At 46.6% G+C, this 22,170-nt stretch overlaps 1 protein-coding gene across 1 annotated transcript in view; it reads right to left on the reverse strand.

Annotated features, from left to right (window-relative positions):
* CEP170B (centrosomal protein 170B) overlaps window positions 1–17,807 on the reverse strand; it is a 55,852-nt gene extending 38,045 nt beyond the window's left edge. The window contains exons 1-3 of the mRNA XM_082001040.1: window positions 16,997–17,807; window positions 5,266–5,355; window positions 2,121–2,193 (exon numbers count right to left, since the gene is read on the reverse strand). Of these exons, the coding sequence (XP_081857166.1) occupies window positions 2,121–2,193; window positions 5,266–5,355; window positions 16,997–17,101 (268 nt within the window). The 5' untranslated portion in view covers window positions 17,102–17,807. The remainder of the gene's footprint in view (window positions 1–2,120; window positions 2,194–5,265; window positions 5,356–16,996) is intronic.
* Between the last annotated feature and the right edge of the window lie 4,363 nt (window positions 17,808–22,170).

Genomic DNA, 22,170 nt, shown 5'->3' on the forward strand with positions numbered 1-22,170 from the left:
CTGACTAAGACCTCAGGGGATGCTGCCATCCACACCGGTATGCGCAGAAAGCACTGCTAAAGAGAGCGGCACTGAAGCAGCAAAGAAGAGGAGGAGACTGTAACTGCCACAGAAACTGTGCTGAAGTAAAAAGATTACTCTAAAGCCTAGATTCTTTAAAGTTTTCCTGTTGAGGGCAGTAAAATCTACAACTCAAATGCAATCATTCATTTCACATGAATATCCATGTAAGGGCTGCAGGACTAAACACTTCAACTCAGCTGCTTAGTGCTCATAATTGCTTTCTATAAAAAGTTTAAACCTGTATCGCAGCCATTAAAACCTACCCACGCTCTAGGCACTGGCTTATGCCTTCGCTAGACCGGAGTTCACAGCACATCTTCCACAAGTTCCCCTACACATCTAGAGACTGTAAGACACAAGACCAGCTACATCAAAAGAACATTTGCAAAGTTTCAAAGTCAAGAAAAGCTAGAACTGAGGTTGCCTATGGGACTGTAACAGGCTTCATCATGTGTGCACTGAGACACATCCTTTAATAACATGATACCAGATGACACTGCTCTTTTATTGGAGGCAGTGCTCAGCAAGGGGCTGCTCAGGATTTTTTCTCCCTATGTATGCCTGAGCCCTCATCAACTGCAGCCTGTTCAAATGCTGACCTGAAGGCAAATAATCTGCTTCCTTGCTTTTTTTTTTTTTTTAAAAAAAGATTCTGCAACTACCTCCCTTTAAAAAAAAAAAAACAAAATCCACACCGTAAAGCAAGGATTTGTTATTTCTAAAATGGCTAGAGACAGAGCGAGACCAAGACCAAAAGCGTGATCTTACACAAGGTCTAGAAAATCCTCTTTTTCAGCAGATCCAGGACTGCACGCACATCAGTTTAAGCACCCCTGTTCCCACAGTGAGTGCTCCTGCACTCTCACTGCTTAGAGTTGGGGTACCCAGATCCCTGGAAGACCAAGGAGTCTCAGTCTCTTCTCACTCCTTCAGCTCTCTGGGCTCCAGCAAGGTTTGGAGTATTTCAAGGGCTACAGCACAGCCAAGCACAAACTGATTATTATGGGGACAACAAAAGGCACAAGAATGTAGCCTTGGGGTCAAGGATGCACAAGTTTTCCAGCCAAACACTTCCTCCCTGCCCCAATGGTAAAACTTAGTCTCTGCCTCTTATTATCAGAAATGTCTGGCCTGTTTTAACTGAAATTTCCCTACAAAAGGAAAAAGAAACCTGGAGAAGACACTTGCTAGTTCTAAATTCAGCCTGAGTGGGTAAAGTGTGGCAGATAGAAGCAACTGAAAAAAGTGAAAAAATGAGATTACGTGAAAAGGCAGCAGTAGGAACCTCTACTTACCACTGTTGCTCTGCAGGCTCAGAAAGGCATTCCAACATCTATATAGCCACATCAGGATAAAAAGGGAAGGGATGAAGACAGAAGTGTTTTTTAGCAGACGCTAGCAGAATTTGTGACTCTAAACAAAGCAGTAACTGCAACCTAGCCTCCCTCGATAGAGGTGAAATTTGCTATTGCTAGAGAGAGATTTACTCTTGCATTTTGTGGCAGAAGCAATTTGCACAGGCAAACTTCAATCGATACAGAGTCAAGGGTCTGACCACAAGCCCCAAAGCTAAACATTTAAGGCTGAAGACCTGCAAATTGTCTGAAAACAAGCATTTGGGTGAAATGATCAACAAAAACACACAAGTGGGTAAAAAAAATAGGAAGACATTGGTTCATACAAAAGCTTATGAAATATGTTTGCTCCCTGGCTGGTACCATCAACAATTGCCACCCAAATAAAAAGAAAAAAACCACAACCCTTCCTTAGAAAGAGACTAAAGAGGCACCTCCACAGGCACTACCTCCAGTACTGCCAGCGCAGGGCCTGACACTAAGTCCAGTGAAGATAACGGGCATCATGATTAATGTGCTCTGAATCAGGTCCATGGTGGAGAAACAAAAGCTCACAAGCCTTCCAAAGGCTCCAGCAGGCAAAACAAACACCCTTACTCATTAGTCACAATTAGCACTGTTAACTCTCCATGTAGCAAACAGTGCAAAACGCAATTAAAGACAGTGTCCCACTCCCTGTTCAGATGAGAAGGATATCATAGCCGAAGCGAATGACATCATTCAGTTTTAGGGTGATGTACTTCTGGTCAGGAATCCTCACGTCATTGACGAAAGTCTGCAAGAAAGAAGCACAGGAACGGTTTTGGACTGAGGGTATCAAGGCGATGCATCTCAGATGGATGGGGCTCCTGGGGGGCACTCGTGTCCATCTGCCAATAGTACTGCACGCTTTCAGGGTGCACTAGCACAAAGTCAGACAGGCGAGGAGCTAAGTTCCCTAGAAAAATCAACACCAGCAAGTAGCTCCCATGGGCAAGTTAGAGCGCCTCAATTATGCTTCAAAGCAAGGTGCTCTGAAGGGACCTCTAGGGAGATTTACCTTTCCACCAACTGCAAATGAAATTTTAGTCCCTGACCTGAACACATAAATGAGGTGCCTGAAGTTAGGAACTTCAGATGCTCTCGGTTCTCCTCCACCCTTCACAACCAGCAAGAGCAGCAAATGGTGCAACTCATACTCTAATTACTGAGCTGGGAATCAGCCTTCTGCTGGATGTCAAACAAGACTGGTGTCAGCCCCAAGGCCTGATAATTTAGCAAGCAAAGCCTATCACAAAGGAAGTGGGATATGAAAAAATGCACAGCAAAACAAGCATTTGCAGTGGCATTACCATGATGTCTGAGGCCACATTGTCCAAGATACCATATATCGGTACAACAGGCCCCTCACGCAAAAGATTCGCATACTAATTTTTTTCCCATGCTCCGGGCAATTAATTGAGGCCCCAAACCCCTAAGTTATCCTCATAAAGGTGCAAGAAATGTCCTTCATAGCTGTGAACAGCATCTCAGATGCCTCCAATGTCTGCCTTCTGAGGCAACCCCCTAAGGAACAATTCTCAGAGAACAACAGAGGAACAAATCAAGCACTCATGGACATCTTTCACAAATAAACCCACGTACTTTTGTAATAACCTGTGTGAAATAAAAATAAATCAGGAACTTAGTTGAAGAAGCATCAGTGTGCTGATGGGGATTAAGCACTCAGTTGCAGCCTGGTCAGTAGTTACCCTACATCGCAGCTGGGATTCACCAAGCCTCACAGACCAGGAATCTGCTGCTGGGTCTTTGTAGCCTCAATACAAATGCAGCTACACTCTGATGAATCAAAATTAAGCTAGAAAATGAATTTACATGCTTTCACCAGTGAGGCACAGTCTTCTCCTTCTGCCTTCTCACCTCGGCCAAGGCAAACATGCATGATAAGACCAAGTATTAACCACAGGAGAAAAATAAATGCTAGAGCAGGAAACTAGAACCTCAGCAGACAACAGCCCCCAGCTTCATGGCAATTTAGAGAAGAGCTGGTGAACAGGCCTGTAATTTCAGAATAAAAGCAGTGAAGCCAGTTAAAAGGCATGGAATTCCTATTTACATGAATTTTCTTAATATTTAAAAATCCCACAACAGTCAGGTCTGGAACAGGAATAATCGTTTGCTGAATTTTCTGCAAAACGGAAGTCCACAAGAAAACCCATTTTGATGTTGTTACCTATTCATCCATGGTTACTTCAGATAAATTAAGCCAAGGAAACTGCTTATTGCAGATAGAACCGCTACATTCAAAACCAAAAGACCCTTAATAGAGACTGCAGAATTAGCTGAACATTATAATAAAAACAATACAAAACATTCCAACAATTAATATGAACTAGATTATCCAGAAAAGCCATACGATGCATTGTGGACAAGCCATAAAGTAAACACAAAATAAAAGCAAATTCTGGAAACAGAATCAAAATCAAGGTCCTCAAAAGTGATTTCTTAAGTTTCGGGGGACACAAGTTTTCCTGAAAATTTTTAAATAAGGACCTATGTTTCTTTCATGCAAAATAAATTCAGTTTGGCCACAACAGTCTTCTCCAACAGAAGTGTGTTTGACCAGGTGCAGGAGACTGGCACTGCTGTAACTCCTTTTATTCCACTGCCCCTCTGAGCATAAGCCTATTATTAAAATGTTGTAAATTCATATTCTTTAGCCTGTGAAGAAATAAGAGAATTAGTGGTATGAACCTTCCCTCTCTTGCCAGCAGAATTTTCAGCTGCTATTTTGCCACCATGAGTTAAATACTACAGGTTTTGAACCAGGGATCCAGTTAGAGCCCAGACCAGTTACTGGAAATACTCTGATTTCAGCAGGGCGCTCTGCCTTCAGCTATTAAGCTGAGAAGGATTAACGCTCATTCTTGCTGTTTTCAGATGCCAGAAGAGGCAGAACAGTTAAGGTCTGCTTTAGCCACTGTTTTTGTACAACCTCCTGGGTTCATCTTGTGGTTTTGTGGTTGTAATGGTGGAGGGCTTCTGTTTCTAAGCCCAAAACAATGACTGCAGTAAAACCCCTACTAGGAAGACAATTATGTGAATCTAGCCTAGATCTGCTCCTGTAGAGGAATAGCTCCACTGGTATGAAGAAGCAGCCAGAGAGGCATGCCATGACATTAGGACACTTTTAACTGTGATGGTGTATTTAAAAATCATAGAATTCAGGTGGGCAGACAAAGCCCTCACTGAGCTGCCTAATACCACTGCATGAATCTGGACCAGAGCAAGGGTTAATATTCAGGCCGGCTCAGGTCCCTGTTCTGGGCTCACATTACCCCTCGATTTTCACACAAACCAGGCTCAAGGCAGACAAAAGAGAAATTTTTATTACAAAAAATAGGTGGTTTTAAACAGTTTCTTCCCAAAGAAATTAAGTGTCTCATCATCCCATAAATCACTCCATGCACTGACAACTGAATTGCCAAAAGGTCACCCGGCTCATGCTGAACAGCTGCTCCAGAATCTTCACCAGTCTAATGTTAACATGCCCAAAATGAGACTGAATTTTTTTCCTCTTCTTTTGCAAGAGGCTCTATGTTTTCTGAGCCCTGGAGCATTCTTCAAGGACACCAGAAGAAAGGGAAAAAGAAATACAACAGTCACCAAAGTTTTCCTCTTATAAGATGAGATGCTACATGACCTCCATCTCAGGCCTTGCAAATAATTATGTATGTTTAGCTTAACTCACGCCAACAGCTGCAGTGACCCAAAAAGGTCTAACAGTAGAATTAAGTAAGCGCACAAGTGCTTGCAGACTCAGCACACCGCATGTTCGCCTCCATCAGCCAGGAGGTTTGCTACTTACGCCATTTAAGCTCCCGAGATCCTTCACCCAGTGCTCATCTTTCTCCTTGTCATAGTTGATTACAGCGTGCTGCTTATCGACACTGCGGGACTGGCAATGAAAGCACAATGAATGTGAGAGCAGTCAGGCATAAGAGACACTGTTAATCAAAGCAACATTTAGACATTAAACTAACTTGATATAGGGTAGGGGAAGAGAAGGGAAAAGCAGGAAGAATTAAATATTATTTACTACTATAAATAAAAAAATTATAAACAGTAAATGCTTCCATGGTTGTTTAAACAGTTCACTGAAGACAATACACTATTTGCACGGGGGGGTGGGAGGGGGCAGGGGGAGGAATCACTGAAGGCTGTCAAGACTACACCATAATTTCAATAAATTATATCAATACACACTGAAAACAAAACCAGTCAAACTGAAAGCCTGGGGGGCAGCATCTCACCCAGTGTGAACTACAGAGCTCAATTTTTCACTAGCCGAAGCCAGTGGCTTCATCACCAGGAACATTCCTATTTGGGATGATTTCTTCCTATTTTTCAAAAGGAAAAAAATTATTTGCTTAAGTTACAAACCAAACTTAGTCACAAGAATGTATACTGTTCCCAGGATTATGTCCCAGAGCTGCTTTAAAGTCTAGGATGTTCTCCAAATTGGAGGGAAGTTAGTAAACTTGGGATGAGAAAGAAAGCAACTCTAGGAAAATTCAGATTTAAAGCTAGGTTTGAGAACACTGAACTGGACAGTGATTTAGTGCCACTGGCTTTACCACAACACACAATTACCATATACACCTTATTCTCAAAACAAGAGTATGACACTTCAGCAGGAACAGCATCAGACTTCTGAGGAAAAATTTTTAGAACAAAATCTCTGAATAATTTTGAAATATGGCATAAGTGTTACAGCTATAAAGGCACCAGACTGCCTGTATTTAGACCTGCTGCTTATCATAACTTGAATTCTTGCTGCAGATGACCTCAACCGGTCACTGGAACTGGTCACTCTATCAGCACACACACGCAACGCTGAGACCCCCGTGGTGTCTTGGGCCTGGGGAGGGAAAGGCATGCTACTAGAGCAGGGAGACAAGCCAGGCTCTAAATCAGCTAATCCTCCTCTTCCTGGGCATCAACCAACAAGTTCTTGATGAAGAGTCCTTCCCTCTTCCCAAGTATAAACATGCTGGTTTCCACAGCACTGCTCTCAGCAAGCCATTATCTACTTCTTTGCAAGCATTGTGCAAGCAAAGATTGTTTCAGGGCAATTCCTTCGTGAAAAACACAGAGGCTTTTTCTGAACAAACTGTTACCATTTGCAGGAATTTCTTCTGCCCCTGCCAATGTCAGGCACATTGGTAATATCCCAACAGCTGATTAATGGCATCTCCTCCCCCTGCAAAGCATAGGTCAGCCCAGGAGACCTGTCCTCCAGAATAACCCTGAAGTAGTAATACGAATCAAGCACATACTTGGCCAGAAGACTGCCCTTCCACCTTGCAACATCCCTCACACCACTCATGACATGCCACCACAAGCAGAGGCAGTGAGGAGAGGGCAGGTGACTCCAAACCTCCACCTGCCTCACTAATGCAGTTATCCATACACTGCTGAATTTACAAGGTGTCAGCTCACATGAGTCCCAGCTGAAAAATGACGCAGCACTCGACTGATTGCTGCCCAACTGGTGCTACTCAGACAGCAATCACTCCCCAAAGAAACAAACAACAACTGGTGGGACAGGCAAAAATAACACAGTCAGGGAAACCCCAGTTGTACGCCAAGCCCTAAATGCAGGAAGCAATGCCCTCCCAGGAGGGGCACACACAAACCTCTCGCCCCCGTGCAATCCCCACACCTGGTGTCTGACCCCGACCTCAAGGTAGGGCAGGTCTCAAGCATTTGCAGTGTGAAGCTGCTGCTTCTCTCTGCTACTGTTCACATTGGATGCAGCCCCTCAGCCTAATTTGCAATCGCCCAAGTGGCTGTGGCAGGTTATGTTCAGTGTAAAGTAAGGATGGTCCAGGCAAGTATGATTGAGGGATGCTGGCCAGGACCTACACCTCAGCAGAAGCCCTGAGGATGGGAATGTCCCCCACCGCAGCCTCATGTATCGCAGCAGCTGATGCTACAGAAGCTGGGATTGTACCTGACCTGCCACACGGTCCCTCACACTCTTTGAGAGGACACAAGAGGGTCTCCTTCCACTGCCCTGCCTGCCCAGGGTCCATCCCCACAACCATCGGGATGTGTGGGCACTGCCCCCGGGCTTGAGCTCCTAGAGTGCTCATCACACCTGCAAAGCAGAGCGGAAAGACCATCCCCAATCACAGCATGGGTAGAAATCCCCTTTTGCCATCCATGGGTATTTACATAACTACATTTCATCCTGCAGGACTCAAAGACAATTGCACACAGGGGTCCTGTCTGCACAGCAACAAATGCAAGTTCCCCAGTCTCTCTGCTACCCAAAATTGTGGACGTCACTGTTCCCAACAGGATGTGAGGTAATGTTGATTAACTGGTACAGCAATGTTTGCTTTAGCTTTTTACAGCATGTCATAGAGACTCATTAAAAGATTAACAGATTTTACAGGCAGAACAATGCCTCTAGCCCCCTTACAAGGGCAGAAAAGCTTCCACCCCAAAAAGTTAATCCACACAAAAAATTATGTAGATTTTATCTGGTATGTAATTTTAAACGAATCACAGGTCATTTAAAAAAAGCTTTATTTCTGGGAACCAGCTGTCTCCAAAAAATTCAATTTGCCCTGCATGTGACCCTGATGTAAGTGAGCACAGCCTTTGGGCTGCTGTATTTTACAACAGCTGACTACAGCCACTCAGGGATCCCAAACCAGATGAGGGTCACCACAGCAGAGCAGAGACATATTCCAGCAGCATGATACTCCTCTACATAAAAGCAGGAAGAGGTCACCAAAGGAACCATTTTACACCAAAACATCCCATCGTCCCAAGAAGTTTTAGCTGTGTTCAAGACGGCCCTTTGCAAAAGGAGTAAAAACAGTATGTAAAATCCGACCCACAGTCTTGAAAGTCCACAGTCTTGATTAAAGAGCACACCAGGAACACAGCAAACCGTTATACAGCTTGCACTTCTGTGAATTTTCATGCTTTTGTGGAGGAGAGAGGAATTTTCTTAGTTTTGTTTATGTTAAACCAGCAAACACCACAGGAACTGGCAGCAGGAGTTCCTAAGGGCCTGTCTCCAAGGAAACTCAACTTAAATAACTAAAATCACACCTTATTTATCTTGATGCAGACTTGCCAAAGGTCATTCTTACTTGAGAACTGAGGTGCGGTTTATTTCAACGTCAGTCACATTTAACATAAACTGCTCTTGTGTGCAGTGACAGCAGCAACCCAGCAACTGATCATGCTTTTGTTATCAGAGCAGCAGACTGACTCAATCCCACTTTCAAAGAAAACACTAACCAGTTTCAGACTGGTAACAGCCAAGAGCCCGAGAACAGTCCTGCAAAAGTCACTTCAGCCCAGCAGGCCAGTGGTTTCTAATGCATGACCCACCGTGTCCCAACACTAGACCTGTTATCAAATGAAAACAACTCTCAGGAAAACACAATGTGTGCTTTTCTGATTAACAACATTTACACTTCTCTGAAGGCATTGATGGACACAGATTTGTTACTACACTACACTCATCCAGGGCTTGCATTTCCAGACATTCAAATCACTTCCTAATATAAGGCTATCCTGCTTCTCCATCATACTACCTACAATGCATCATGTTTTAAACACCTTGTAGACAAACTGCACATGCAGCATACATCTGAAGACAGAGGTATTTCACAGCTCTTTTTTCCAAGATTTTAAGCAAATAGTCCAAATCACAGATAGGAATGGCACCTCTGGGTCTGCCAGTCCCATACTGGTACCAGTGTCACTGATCAAGTCTCCAACCAGTCATGTAATCAGGCAGCTTGCTTGTGATTCTCAAAACTGCACACATCAAATCAGCAAAAGCCCCTGCTTAGCATGGGAGCAGCAAAAGCAGCTTCAGAATTGCACCGGCGTCTCCACAGAGGTACATATCACACTGGCTACACGTATCACAAGTACCCTACAGCTTTGTGCTTGGTGAAGGGTCTGATACATAGAACAGGGCACTCGGGATGAAACCACAAGCTGCAGAGATGCCAAGCAAAACCCACAAGGAAACAAGACCTGCTTAGGAGGGCAGGAGAAGAAAGGCAGCCAGACAGCCTGCGTTTCCCCACAGGGCTGGGGAGCAGACGCAGCTTAGCTGTCTACATAGATACAGATGCTGCTTTTTCCCCAGGAGAATTACCATGGGCAAAAACCTACTGCTCAGGGTTGAGATTTGGACCTCAGCCCTGCCAGTGCCGCTAGGCATCGTGGTATTGGAGATAAAATAAACAAACGAGAGCAGTTTCCCTGTTCCTCACTGCAGTCTGTTGTGCACATCTGGCACAAGATAACTGCGGCATTCTGGTGGCAGCACGCAATAAACATTTGCTCAAATATTTTCCACAGTGAACAGGTTACATTTCTGCCAGTACTGTGCTGTGCACAAGTGTCCCAGTAACGAAATACAAACCTCTCCCAGTGCCCTACTTTAAAAGGGAGACAAAGACAAATTTAAAAAATAAAAAATAATTTAAAAAAACACACCACAACAAAAAAATCCCTTGCATTCTGGCCTGAAATATGGTTTTTGCTCCTCAAAAGTAAAAACCCGGCTAACATTTAATGACAGATATGAACACTGGGTCTCCCTCTTTCACCAGGATGCATTTCATAGCAGTGTATATTGGCCACTTCAGTACTTTTCCACAACATTAGTGAATGCTCCGTCCTGCACCAGGCTGGTTGCGAGACAGCCCCACAAGAAGCAGCCTGATGGCTCCCAGGGGCATGTGCTGCCGGTTTCTAAATGGCTCTGCCTAAACAGACAAACGTCTCTTCAGCAAGCGTAGCCACCTCATCGTGAAGCTGGACTCACATTACAGTTCCCAAACTGCAGAGGCTCCTGCCTTAAGCTGTGCTGCAGTCAAGATCATGGGCTTAGTGGACCAGGGCCTGAGTACTCATGCAAAAAATAAGGCACTGAACAAAAGAGAGAAATCCCCTAGGAAAATGAAACTGTAATCCCCACAGCTTGGCAAAGGGATTTGCAGGCTGGCATAGTTCTCATAACAACTTAACCCATTACTTTGGGGTAGAATGGGTTTTTGCTTGCTGGTTCCCCCTTCCCAAAGTGGAGCTCCAGTTCAAGTGACCTAGAGTCTGATTCTGACTGCAGGCAGGGAACATGCTGCTCACAGATGCACTGGCTTTCCCTTCATTTAAAAAGCCACGCAGGAGGCAAAGAAAAGCATCATCTTAGGTGGGGCAGAAGCCTAAATTTCTACAGTGCAGACAAGCTGCATGCTAGTGCCTGGATCGGCATCCCAGACAGGGAAGGGGTCCCCTTTTTCCCTGCCCGCTCTGGAGAAGGACAAGCCCTCCCTCCACAGGCCAGGCTTCCAGCACCTTGGCAGCCCGTGCAGCCCTCTCACCCCTAATAACCACCCGCCTGCAGTGCCACCATCAATGCTCTCCCTGCCCTGCCTCCAGCAATGAACTCCCCTCCCAGGTCTGCCGGTCCTGCCATGCCTCCAGCCTCCTCAACCCACATTTCATCACACATCGTAATCCTCCGTCAACTGCACATTAACAGAAAACAATGGAAGAGGCAAGAGCCAAAAAAACAACTCTAGGCCTGGAAATACGGGATGTGCATCCTTCCTCCCACAGCTGCTGCTCAGGCACCTGGAAACACTACCTGTCAAAAAGCAGAGCCTTCCCAAGGCTAGATCTTTTCACTTCTGCCTGTAAGACACCTACTTCCCTTGTGACACCTAATGAATGATTGTCTTAGGTGCTGGTTTACACCTGCTGGATAACTGCAGCAAAAGAGCACCAGCGGGGAACCACCCTGTCCTGACTGCAGCTTCCCACTCCAGCCCCACACTTTCGTGGGAAAGGAGGTCGGGACACAAAAAGCAGCAGAGATTCCCCACGGCTTCTACTGGGAGCTCCCAATGCAAGAAATACCTGAGTGATGGAGGGATACGACTTCTGCACTGCAGTAAATTCACCTAGAAATACGAGAAAAAACATAATCTACCAAGTTCACACCATCTGCTTCCTCCCAGCATAATGCTGTAAGACAAACTACACCACACCTATTAGCACTTGTTTATGTATACAGTTACTAAACTACATAGGAGAGACATTGCATTATCGTACGGCCCAGGGAATGCAGCACACGTCAGGTCACCGAAACCTTAATTTGACCAGATGTCACATGCACACCATCGCACTGTATCATTTGTGGAGCGCGCTGTGCACCTGCATACCAAACTCAGAACAGATCCTGCAGGGAAAAATCCAGTAACAACACAATAACAGATTGCATCTTCACGCCTATGTACACCAGGGCAGAAGCAGGATTACAGAGGTGATCTTCACACTGGTACGTCATAACTGCTCCGCAGTTATAAACACTTGACTTAGCAGCCATAAGAATGTTCCTTCAGTGCCTAGAATGCTTGCAACTCTCTAGCTTTTTACCAAAGCAAGCTAAAAAAAAAGAAAAAAAAGAGGGAAATGGCTGTTCAAGAAGTATCAAGTAACCATTTATCTGATTCACCAGCAGAACAAACTTGTATGTTCAGCTCACAAGGCCCTAGCACTTGGACTGACTAATTGATACCATGACCAGTGTGCCATATCCCACATGGACCAGTGACAGATGCTTGGCTAGTAGCTCTCACAGCTATCTGCTGACATCAGAATAGAAGCGAGTCTTGAGCCCATCTCAGGCCTAAGGGAGATGCTGCTCAGCAGTCACATCCTGTAATGCCCGCTTTCCCACACTGAACAGCTTCTGCCCTGTATGCACCACTTCCCACTTTTTCAAGTCCTGCTGCTCTTCCTCTCACTCTGCACACGTGACAGATTCCTTGTAGTGCCTCCCTGCCTAGCCAAATCTTAATTTCCTGGTGAGGCTTTATTGAGCAAAAATCCAATGACTAAATGGTCCGATCTGGCCTCCGGCTTCCTGAAACACAGGTTAAGAGGTTGAGCAAGTACTCTGGAAGTACTCTTGGCTTGTCCTTGCACTTTCCTAGACAGCTGCTTTGACCACTGTCTGAGTCAGGATACCAGGCTAGATGCACCTTGATCTAATCTATCACAGTTGCTCTTACATCTAAACCCCGGCCTTGTGCATCCCTGCACTTAGTTCCTCTTTGCCCAACCTGCAACAGTTCTGTTCCCCAATCCATCCCCTCACCAACCTCACTCCCAGGTGAAATATGACTTCAGGTGGCCAAGAAGGCCAACAGCATCCTGGCCTGTATCAGGAATAGTGTGGCCAGCAGGAGTAGGGAAGTGATTGTGCCCCTGTACTCAGCACTGGTGAGGCCGCACCTTGAATACTGTGTTCAGTGTTGGGGCCCTCACTACAAGAAGGATGTTGAGGTGCTGGAGCGTGTCCAGAGAAGGGCAACAAAGCTGGTGAGGGGTCTGGAGCACAAGTCTTATGAGGAGCGGCTGAGGGAACTGGGGTTGTTTAGTCTGGAGAAGAGGAGGCCGAGAAGAGACCTTATCGCTCTCTACAACTACCTGAAAGGGGGTTGTGGCGACGAGGGTGTTGGTCTCTTCTCCCAAGTAACTAGTGATAGGACAAGAGGAAATGGCCTCAAGTTGCACCAGGGGAGGTTTAGATTGGATATTAGGAAAAATTTCTTCACTGAGAGGGTAGTCAGGCATTGGAACAGGCTGCCCAGGGAGGTGGTGGAGTCGCCATCTCTGGAAGTGTTCAAAAAACGTGTGGATGTGGCGCTTCAGGACATGGTTTAGGGGACATGGTGGCGCTGGATTAATGGTTGGACTTGATGATCTTGAAGGTCCTTTCCAGCCTAGTGATTCTGTGATTCAGACAATAGTATCAAGCAAGTCCCTGCTGACCACATGCAAGCTCCAACTTTTTCAGAGGTTTGGAACTTGGCCCAACATATTTAGATTACAAGGCGGGAGGGGGCGATAAGAATAATAATCTCTGACCTAGGCATTCACCCTTGAAAAGCATAAGCCCCCAGCTCTACAACACCAAAACTTCAAAGAGCAGGTTAAACATACTTTTAAATAGTTTACATGAAGAAAACAGCATTTTTTTTTCCTCTCAGAGTTGCTCATAGCAAAGACCAAAGGAGCTGATCACATCCAGAACACACTACCTAGAACAGACTCCTGTTTTAGGAGCATCATGCCACCTGCACCTACTCCTGCTGTAACTCACATGTAACCCCACATAGGGCAACAGCACGCCCAAACCATTGCTCTGAAGAGAGGGAAATACTCAAGAGCGAAAAACTCACTGGTTAAGCATTTTGCTTTCACAAATTTTTTAATAAACATCTCTCAAACAAAAACAGGGAAATCATGACCCTGCTTTCCCTTCTCAAGTATTTACATTTAGCAAAATGTTTGTCCCCTGAGTAAATACCCATCACATTATGCAAATGACCAAAGTTGATAAAAAATGGCAACTATACTTCCCAAGGAAAAAAAAAAAAGGGGGGGGAGGAAATTACTTTGTTCAAGATGGTCCAAAAACCCTCTTATTTTTGGTTTAAAAAAAAAAAGTTAACCTTTTCAGAGAATTACTTCCTACCACCACCAAGCTTCACAGAAAAAAGCACACCAGTGAAAATTTGTGAAGGTCTGGATTTCCACACTCCTGCTGTTTGCTGACGGTTGAAGAAATCAAGCACTGTTCTTCAGAAAAAGGGCAGAACTGAGCCCTTGACTGTGTAACAACACTGCATGCCAAGCTGCGCTACATGGCATTTTTGCCCATGCATTAACACTCACACACAATGTAAATCTCGAATTTACTTTTACTAGAAGCTTTACAGTGCTGCAAAAACATTTTAAATATTTCTAATCCTCTTAGTAGGTATAGAAGATTTCAGGGTAGATCACGTTTCCCCACTATCAAACCTACTTCATTTTAAGCTTAAAGACTCTGGTTTTCTTCACTTCTCTGTTAACCAGAAAGCAAATTTAGCACTTGTATGAAATAAGTAAACACAGCCGAAACTAAAGCTTGATTGTTTGGTGACAAAACCATAATTTTTTGCTGTTTAGGGACCTGATACCTTGGGACAGAAAATATCAAAAGACAAAACACTCCTAAAACAGTAAAATGAGAAAGGCAGGACTGCAAGGTCTCTAGGACAAGGCTTATCTGTATCGTATGTTTGTATGCCATCTGACACACACAGTCTCAAAATGGAACCACAAACCATATCACGATGAAATCACTAAGCAGTAAGTCTTGGAGATGAAAAAACAGCAATCAGGTCATCCAGTCCATTCCCCAGACACTGCCAGTCTGCTTCCAGTTGTGCACTTTAAGGGATTAAATGTCAATATCTTGAAATACATAAGCAAAATAACTGTGCAGTGAATATACAGTTTCAGGGTCAGTACCACAGAAATACTACAGGTGCGAACACTGTCACAAGAGCTCTGTCCATCTCCTCTGATAACTGCTTTGCTTCTTAATCTTTCCCCAAGACAAATGATTGTGCCAGTCTGCACAACAATTTTGTGACACAGACAGTCACAGTAGGAAAAAAGTCTATTTTTAGATCTCATCCTCCATCTGCTCACATACAACTTTGCTTGAATATCAAGTCTCTGTTCACAGACTGTCTTCCACACCAAGTCTTACTACAGTCATCTCATTTGGAGCCCAGGTAGCTCTGGAAAACTTCTTTACAAGCAAATGGCTAGGAATAAGACCTCACATGTGATCCTAGAAAAAGCTTCATTACTGGAGATAGTAAACTAATATGTTTACAAAGGGTCACATATAACTCACCCCATGAACGTAAGCAGCTGGCTTTTACAGACAATCCAGAGCCTTCATACCATCAACTCTGAGCCCCCAAATAAAACCATTTCACTCTCACAGATACTGCTGGCTCCTCCAGTAATCCCAATTCATTTGCCTTGTAGAAAGAGTGTGGCACATGTAGAGCGTCACAAGGTTGCGAGTCCATACGCAACACTGACAAGCCAGCTCAGACTTGCAAAGAAGCATAAAATACTCCATGTGGTATGGAGCAGCTCACAATCCATGCTGTCCAGTTAACCCCACAAATAACCAGAGAAACAAGCAATGCATTTTAAGCATGATTGATATTTGGGTACTTACTTTTATTTTGGGGTGCACAACTTGAAACATGTAATTCTCAGAGTGCTCAGAAAGTAAGGAGAAAAAAAGCCTCAAGTACCTTCAAAAGGTATCAAGATGGGCACCCTAAAACTCAGGCCATTTTTGGAAACCAAGGCTACTGTGTATGTTTTCTCCCTTCAAGTCACGAGAGAACACATTTTTCACATCTCACCTTTACATGCCTCACCAGTCAGACACGTAGAAACATGAAATAAAAGATGGGGTGATTCATGGGCAAACCCAAACAAACGATCTACTGTCGACCAGGAGTATGCTTCAGACTCTACCACTGCAGCACAGCCATGCCACTCACTGCCAGCTAGCAGAGCAGTACAAACACTGCAAGCCCTGCTTGTGTGGACACTAATGTTTTATTACAGCTAGACAACACCTCGCCTTCCAAGTACACCTCGTACAAGATCTTCTAACCCCCCTAAACAGACCTCCCACTAACACAGCATACAAAATCCCTGTGCAGTAACTACAAACACAGCTGAACATCAGTAAAGCATTTAGGACGTAACTACAGGGGGAGGGAGCCCCTGTTGCGCAGCTTCCTAATTTTGCCACCAACAGGCACATTTGCCACTTTTGTAAAGGGGCAAAAGGGGTGCAAAGGCAGATGCAATCAAACGTATTTCGCATTGAAGTACTCATGGCATGGATCTAGCAGAAACACTAATTTAATGCTGAGCTTCTACAAATTTCTGAGCTAAACTGCTCCTGTCAAAAGCTCTTTGCAATATTCCAGCTCCATTTTTTGGAGTGACGTCCTTTACATTATGCTGTCAAACATCAGACCACAGTCAACACTTCAGACACGTTGGATTAGGTCCAGCAGAGAGAGACACTGGTATTGGAAGCACTAATAGAAGCTGCAAGTTTGCCCAAGTAACACAATTACTTTGGGAAGAGGTCACCATCTCACTCATTCCACCAAAACAGCTAGAGTTCCTCTGCTAAACATAGGTTTTTTTATCATGGTAGGAAATACTTAAATGAGACATACAAGCACTGTCAATTTAATAAAACTTAAAGGCAAAAAGAGGCAAACAAAAAACCCTGCCCCCATTCAAATCACACACCCCAGTGCATGTATTAAAAGCTACAAAAATCAGCAGCATGATCACAGATCAGGACAGAATGGTATGTCTTTGCTTACTACGTCTAGTAGCATCAAGATAGTTCATCCATTTGATTAATTTCCCACCACTACAGCTCCTATCCATCTGATGACATGGCAATTTGAAAGAAACCTCACTTGTACTTTCACAAACATGTGAAGTCTTCATGGCAACCACAGACTCAACAGAAAAAAGGAAGTTACTTTTCAAAGATGTCAATTGAAAAAAACATGCAACACCTCTACAGATCCCCAGCATCACACTCACATCTACTGCATCTCCAGAAGAAGTTAAAAAAAAGACCAAGTTACCTGGAGCATCAGTTCACAGTCATCTCTGCCAACAAATATCATCTCCCGAGGGAGCCGATGGCGAATGCCAGTGCTGCTCACCAAGAACCACGAAGTCACGCTCATTTTGGCGCTTGGCACTTAATCTTTATACATCCTGAACACAAAAAAACACAACACACAGTGAGTTATTAGTGAAGTATGGAAGTACACCACTGCACAGCTGCAGTTCACAAATTTCCCTGTGCCATGGGACCCAGCGCTGCCCCTTACACTTTGTGTTCATGTCTCATGTCTCGTGGCAACAAGCAGTTGTGAAGTGTGTGCCAGGATCTGCTGCCCATGTGCCATGTGTAGGAGCTCTGAAGCCCTGGAAATATTCCCACAGCAGAATAAGACTAAGGGACCGAAGAAAGAATTGTTTAAAAAAAAAAAAAAATGAAGCTGAATCCAATCAATGATGAAATATGGTGGGGGGAAGAAAAAAAAAAAAAAGTCTTCCAGAACATTTCCTCACCACTAGCACTGTGCAGGAATCACAGCTTGAGCCCCCCCGATCATCAAAGATCTGGACCAGCACATCAGTACGATGACATAGCCTGGCTCCTATTTTCATAGTACACTCTCAGGAGTGGTTACACCAGTGCTGGGAGAACAGCCTCCCTATTGCTCATCCCACTTCCACACTGATTTAAGTTGGGAGCCCACAAATCCTTCCTTCCTGCCTCGCTGCGTAAGCTGGTCCAGAAAACAAACCACACTGCTACCCCAGGATGGGAAACACAGGCTGCAATTCCCACCGGAGGGTTCTGCTGTACCTCTCCCCTCTCTCCCCCGCAACAGGCAGAGAAGCAGGCGGCTGTAACCTGCGAGGACAGCCGCGGCGTGCAGCGCTTATCGGAACGCTCCCAGCCACACCTGTTTGTTGTGGCTGCCACAGCCCGGCTGCAGGCGGCCTGACCCTCCGGCCTTTCCTCCTCCCTCTCCCACAACATCGTGTTTTCCTCTCCCTGACTGAAGGAAAATAAAAGCGCAGACATCAGGCTCTCGTCTCCCCCTCACCCACCTCCCGGGATCTAAGCTGCATTCCTCAGCGCACCGAGAGAAGGAGATCTCCATTTTATCAGGGCTGCGCCGCGCTCCCCGGCCCGATCGCCGGCCGCCCCCGCTGCCCCTGGGGCGGCGCAGGTGACACCCGCAGGAGAATGAACGGCCGCCCCGGCGGAGCGCAGGCCTGGCGGGGCGGCGAGGGGAGCCCGCAGAGCCCCGCCGCCCTCTCTGTCGCTGCGGACACGCAAAACTGCTCTGGGAGCCGACAGTAAGGGCTTCCACCCCCGTGTCACGACATGCGCCCGGTCCTGCCGGGGAAGCGCCGCCCTCCCCGACAAAGCACCCGCGGAGGGGAGCCGGGAGCCGCCAGCCGAGTCCCGCGGCCGCCTCGCACTGCCCCGACTCGAGCTGCGGGGCGGCCGCCCGGGCCGCGCCCCTCCCCAGGGCCCCGGCCGGGCCGAGCTCGCTTGCTGAGGGGAGAGCGGGCAGCTCCGGCCGGAGCCGCCGCAGGCCAGGTGCGGCGCGGGGCGGGCCCGGCCCTTTGTCTGCTGGGGCCCGACTCTCCCCCCGCCTCCCCGCCGCGTCCCCCCGCCCGGCCCCCACCTCCCTACCTGCTGCGGCCCTCGGCGCGGTGGCAGGCCGGGCGCCGCGCCCCGCCAGCCGGCTCCGCCTGCCCCGCGGGCCGCTCCCGGCGCCCGCCCCGCCCCGCCCCCGCGCGCGGCAGGTTCCCGACGTCAGGAGGCGGCTCCCGCCGCTGGGCCCGGCCGCGGCCCGACCGCCCCCTCCGTCGCCGCCCTGCCCCGGCCCATCGGCCCGGCCCCGGCGTGGGGCCGTGGCACCTGAGCGGCCGGTGTGAGAGAGACTGCCGGGATTTCTGGGCCGCGGCCCCGCGGTGCACGAACAGTCGTGCCCTGGCGCGACGTCCCGTGGTCCAGGCTCTCTGAGGGGCTCCACGAACACAAACGGAGCCCGGCAGCACCTCCCTGACGCGGGCGCGCCCGAGGCTGTGGGACGGGAGGCGCTGCCTCTGGAGCCAGCCCCCGCTCCAGCCTCTTGTCCCACCCCAGCCCTCCTCTCCCGCCCTAGTCCCTGCACCGGCCTCTTCTCCCTCACCTTCCACGGGGCTTCGGGTAGCAGCACCCATCTCCACGTGAGCCTCTCAGGTCCCTTGCAGGGCAGAACCTAAAGGCAGTTGGCAGGACTGAATTAACCTCAAGCATGTGGACGGGGAATAAGAGCCTGAAATGGGTGCTGTAAAAGGACACGCCATTTTATGGGTTCTTTTCTCTTGGAGGTAACTGGGAAATTCCTGCAGAGCAGTAAGCATGGAGAGCAATAACCACGTTTTTCTCCAATCGAGAGGAAAACCGAGTATCGTGATAACGGATCCAACTATTTGTCGATGCAAAAGCTTTTTCAAGAGAGCCCCCAGCTCCTGCAGAAGTCAGCGGAGCTGCAAACAGCAGCAGCTACGCGCTGGGTCCGGCTGGCACGGGCTGCTAAGGAAGGATTGTAGGAAGACGGCAAGTTCGTAGTGATGTTCCCCCAGGCTCCTCCTCCGGCCAGGAGAGATGTCTTTGCATTTATATGCGGTACGTTTGGTTGTGAGTATTATTTCTCAGTCACCTGAAGGAGTTTCCTTAGGTATCTTCAGTGCTATCTTTCAGAATTTTGGCTCAGGGTGTAGCCTTAATAATGTCTGATGGCATGGAAGCCATAGGTCCAGGACACCACGCAGTGTCGCTCCATGGGCTTACTTCCAGCCTTACTGCAAGGCTGAGGAGCCAGGGAGGGTGAAGCGAGCTGCAGCAGGACCATGAGGAAGGAAGGAAAACATTTCTTCTTTTACCTCCTCTTTCTGAAGAGCAGTAGGACTTCGTTATTATTTAATTAATTGCCTTCTTCAATCAACATTTGACTTCTACCCTGGCAAATACATCATGCCCCAGGGTGATTTCAAGTGCAATTATCTTCAAAGGCTTCAAAGCTGGCTGAGGCCGCAGCATCTGTGTTTTATTGGAGTGCTCTTGCTATCTCCTCAGAACGGAGCACCACACCCTTACAGCACGCCACGTCCCTCGGACACTGGGCAGGAAGACAGGATGAGCAGCCACCACTTCCGGGGCGCTTTAAAGGCTTTTGCATTGAGTGCTGGTATAAAGTAATAGAAATCCTTTATAAATAAAAATGAACTTCCACCGTATTTGCCAGTTTGTCCTGTCATTGAGTGATATTTTATTATTGATTTAACTGACCTATAGCCTAAGTTTTTATGAATATTATTCACTTGTTTTGGAACTACATCTGTTTACCGGAGAGGCTGCTTGATGAACCAATCAGTAAAGCATCTCTATACTGCTGTAAGGAAGTGGGGTAATTTACTTCTTTATACAAGCCTGCCATCTAGGCAAATCTTTGTTATAAATTACTGTAAAAAGGTTAGTGTTTGCTTTAGTCTCTCTTTAAGCCCGGTTTTACTGTTGATTTATACATATGTATTTATCTGAGCAGTCAGTACTTCACTATTTATAGAGAAGAAAAATAGTTCCTGTTCCCACCACGTGTCTTCTGACCTGATTGAAGGTATAGTTTAGGCCAATACATTGGGCCTGGCTGAATGCTGCATTACAGGCTCTTTGTTTTATTCCAGTGATCTAAAGTGAATAAAAAAGCTAATAAGTCCTTCTCCTTTCTCTTCACCCCTCCCAAAGCATTGTGAGAGCACTGGGGGCTGCAGAATAGCCTGGTGCTACACTGTCATCTTTAAATCCCAGGCAGAGAGTGCTGTGGGAAAGAGAAGCTGTTGCATTGGCATACTTTGATTTTTAGTTCCTATTGGAACAAGCCCCATTGGCAGCCACTGCAACCTGTAGGCTGCTCTAGTTTACACTCTGGGCTGACCAAGCACACAACTGCTTTTGAAAACATGATACTATAGAAGTGTCTTAAAACTTTCTCTTCCTGCAGGGAGGAGGGGAGGCCTGGGAAAGACCTCAAGAAGTTGGGTGCAGCAGCAGCACAATGCAGCTCACACTAAGTTTGCAACAGAAGGTGCTTATCATGCAAATCTCTCTTTGTTCATCTACAGCGCTGTCACCTTCAACTACAAAGGACGTGCTCACGACTGTGTTAATCCGCACAACCCAGGTGGCTGAAGGTTCGTTGTACCGTACATTGTGCAGATGCAGAGCAAGGACCAGTCCCTGTCCCAAAGCACTCGTATTCCCAGTAAACAAGGAGTCTGAAGGTGAGATAAAATGTCTAGGCAGAAGCATAACTGCAGGTCACAGGTCATAGGAAAGCCAGATTTCTGTATCCAGAGCTGTTGAATCAGGTCTTCTGCTCTACTGAAATACCTTTTGTCTGACACCTTGAACCCACAGCTATCACAGCTTGCAGCAGAACCCCTTTAGATGCCTGCTTCAAAAAAAAGATTCCACCATCCCCAGAGGAGCTGAACTAAATAAACTAAGCTTTTTCTGCCATGCTCTGATATAAGGGAGATTTTTGACAGAGTTCCCAAACGTGAACCATCTTGCTGCAGAGGAGGCTTCAGTTCCAGACTGGTCATAGCCTGATCAAGATATCCCATGTAGCTTGACCCCTGAGGGGCAGTTTTCCCTGTGCATGAGCTAAGGGAAAGAAATAATTTGGGTTATTGCTTAGAAATTCACATAATGGGTAGGTTATGAGTAAAGATGTGCAGGACTGCTAGGTGAACTCTGCCTGATTAACCTGTCACAGGCTGTCTGAAATCCAGTGTGCACAGCTGCATGAACATACATTCACAGGCACATGTGCAGCTGGTGAATTCCTGACTGCTTTGCATCAAAGAGACTGTAGAAGTAGTCATCAGGCACTATTCCCCAAGATTATTTCATTTGCTCTTCGCTAACTTACTTTGAGATGCATCAAGAGAAGTTCACAAGTAGTTCACACAGGCTTTCTTAACCCACTTCTGCACTCGGATGAATTCTGCTCCCTGGTGATGACTTTCTTTCCCAGAAAGCCAAAACTGCAGCCAGGTCAGTTCTTAGGGCCCCGCTGCAGGGAGCTGCGTACACTTCTGCTGTATGCCTGCAGCATTCTCACTTCAGATCAGGATTTCTGCATTGATTTTTAATGAGAGCAGGAAAGATCTGTGG

Source organism: Phaethon aethereus, assembly GCF_964289735.1.
Source record: "Phaethon aethereus genome assembly, chromosome: 5".
NCBI lineage: Eukaryota > Metazoa > Chordata > Aves > Phaethontiformes > Phaethontidae > Phaethon > Phaethon aethereus.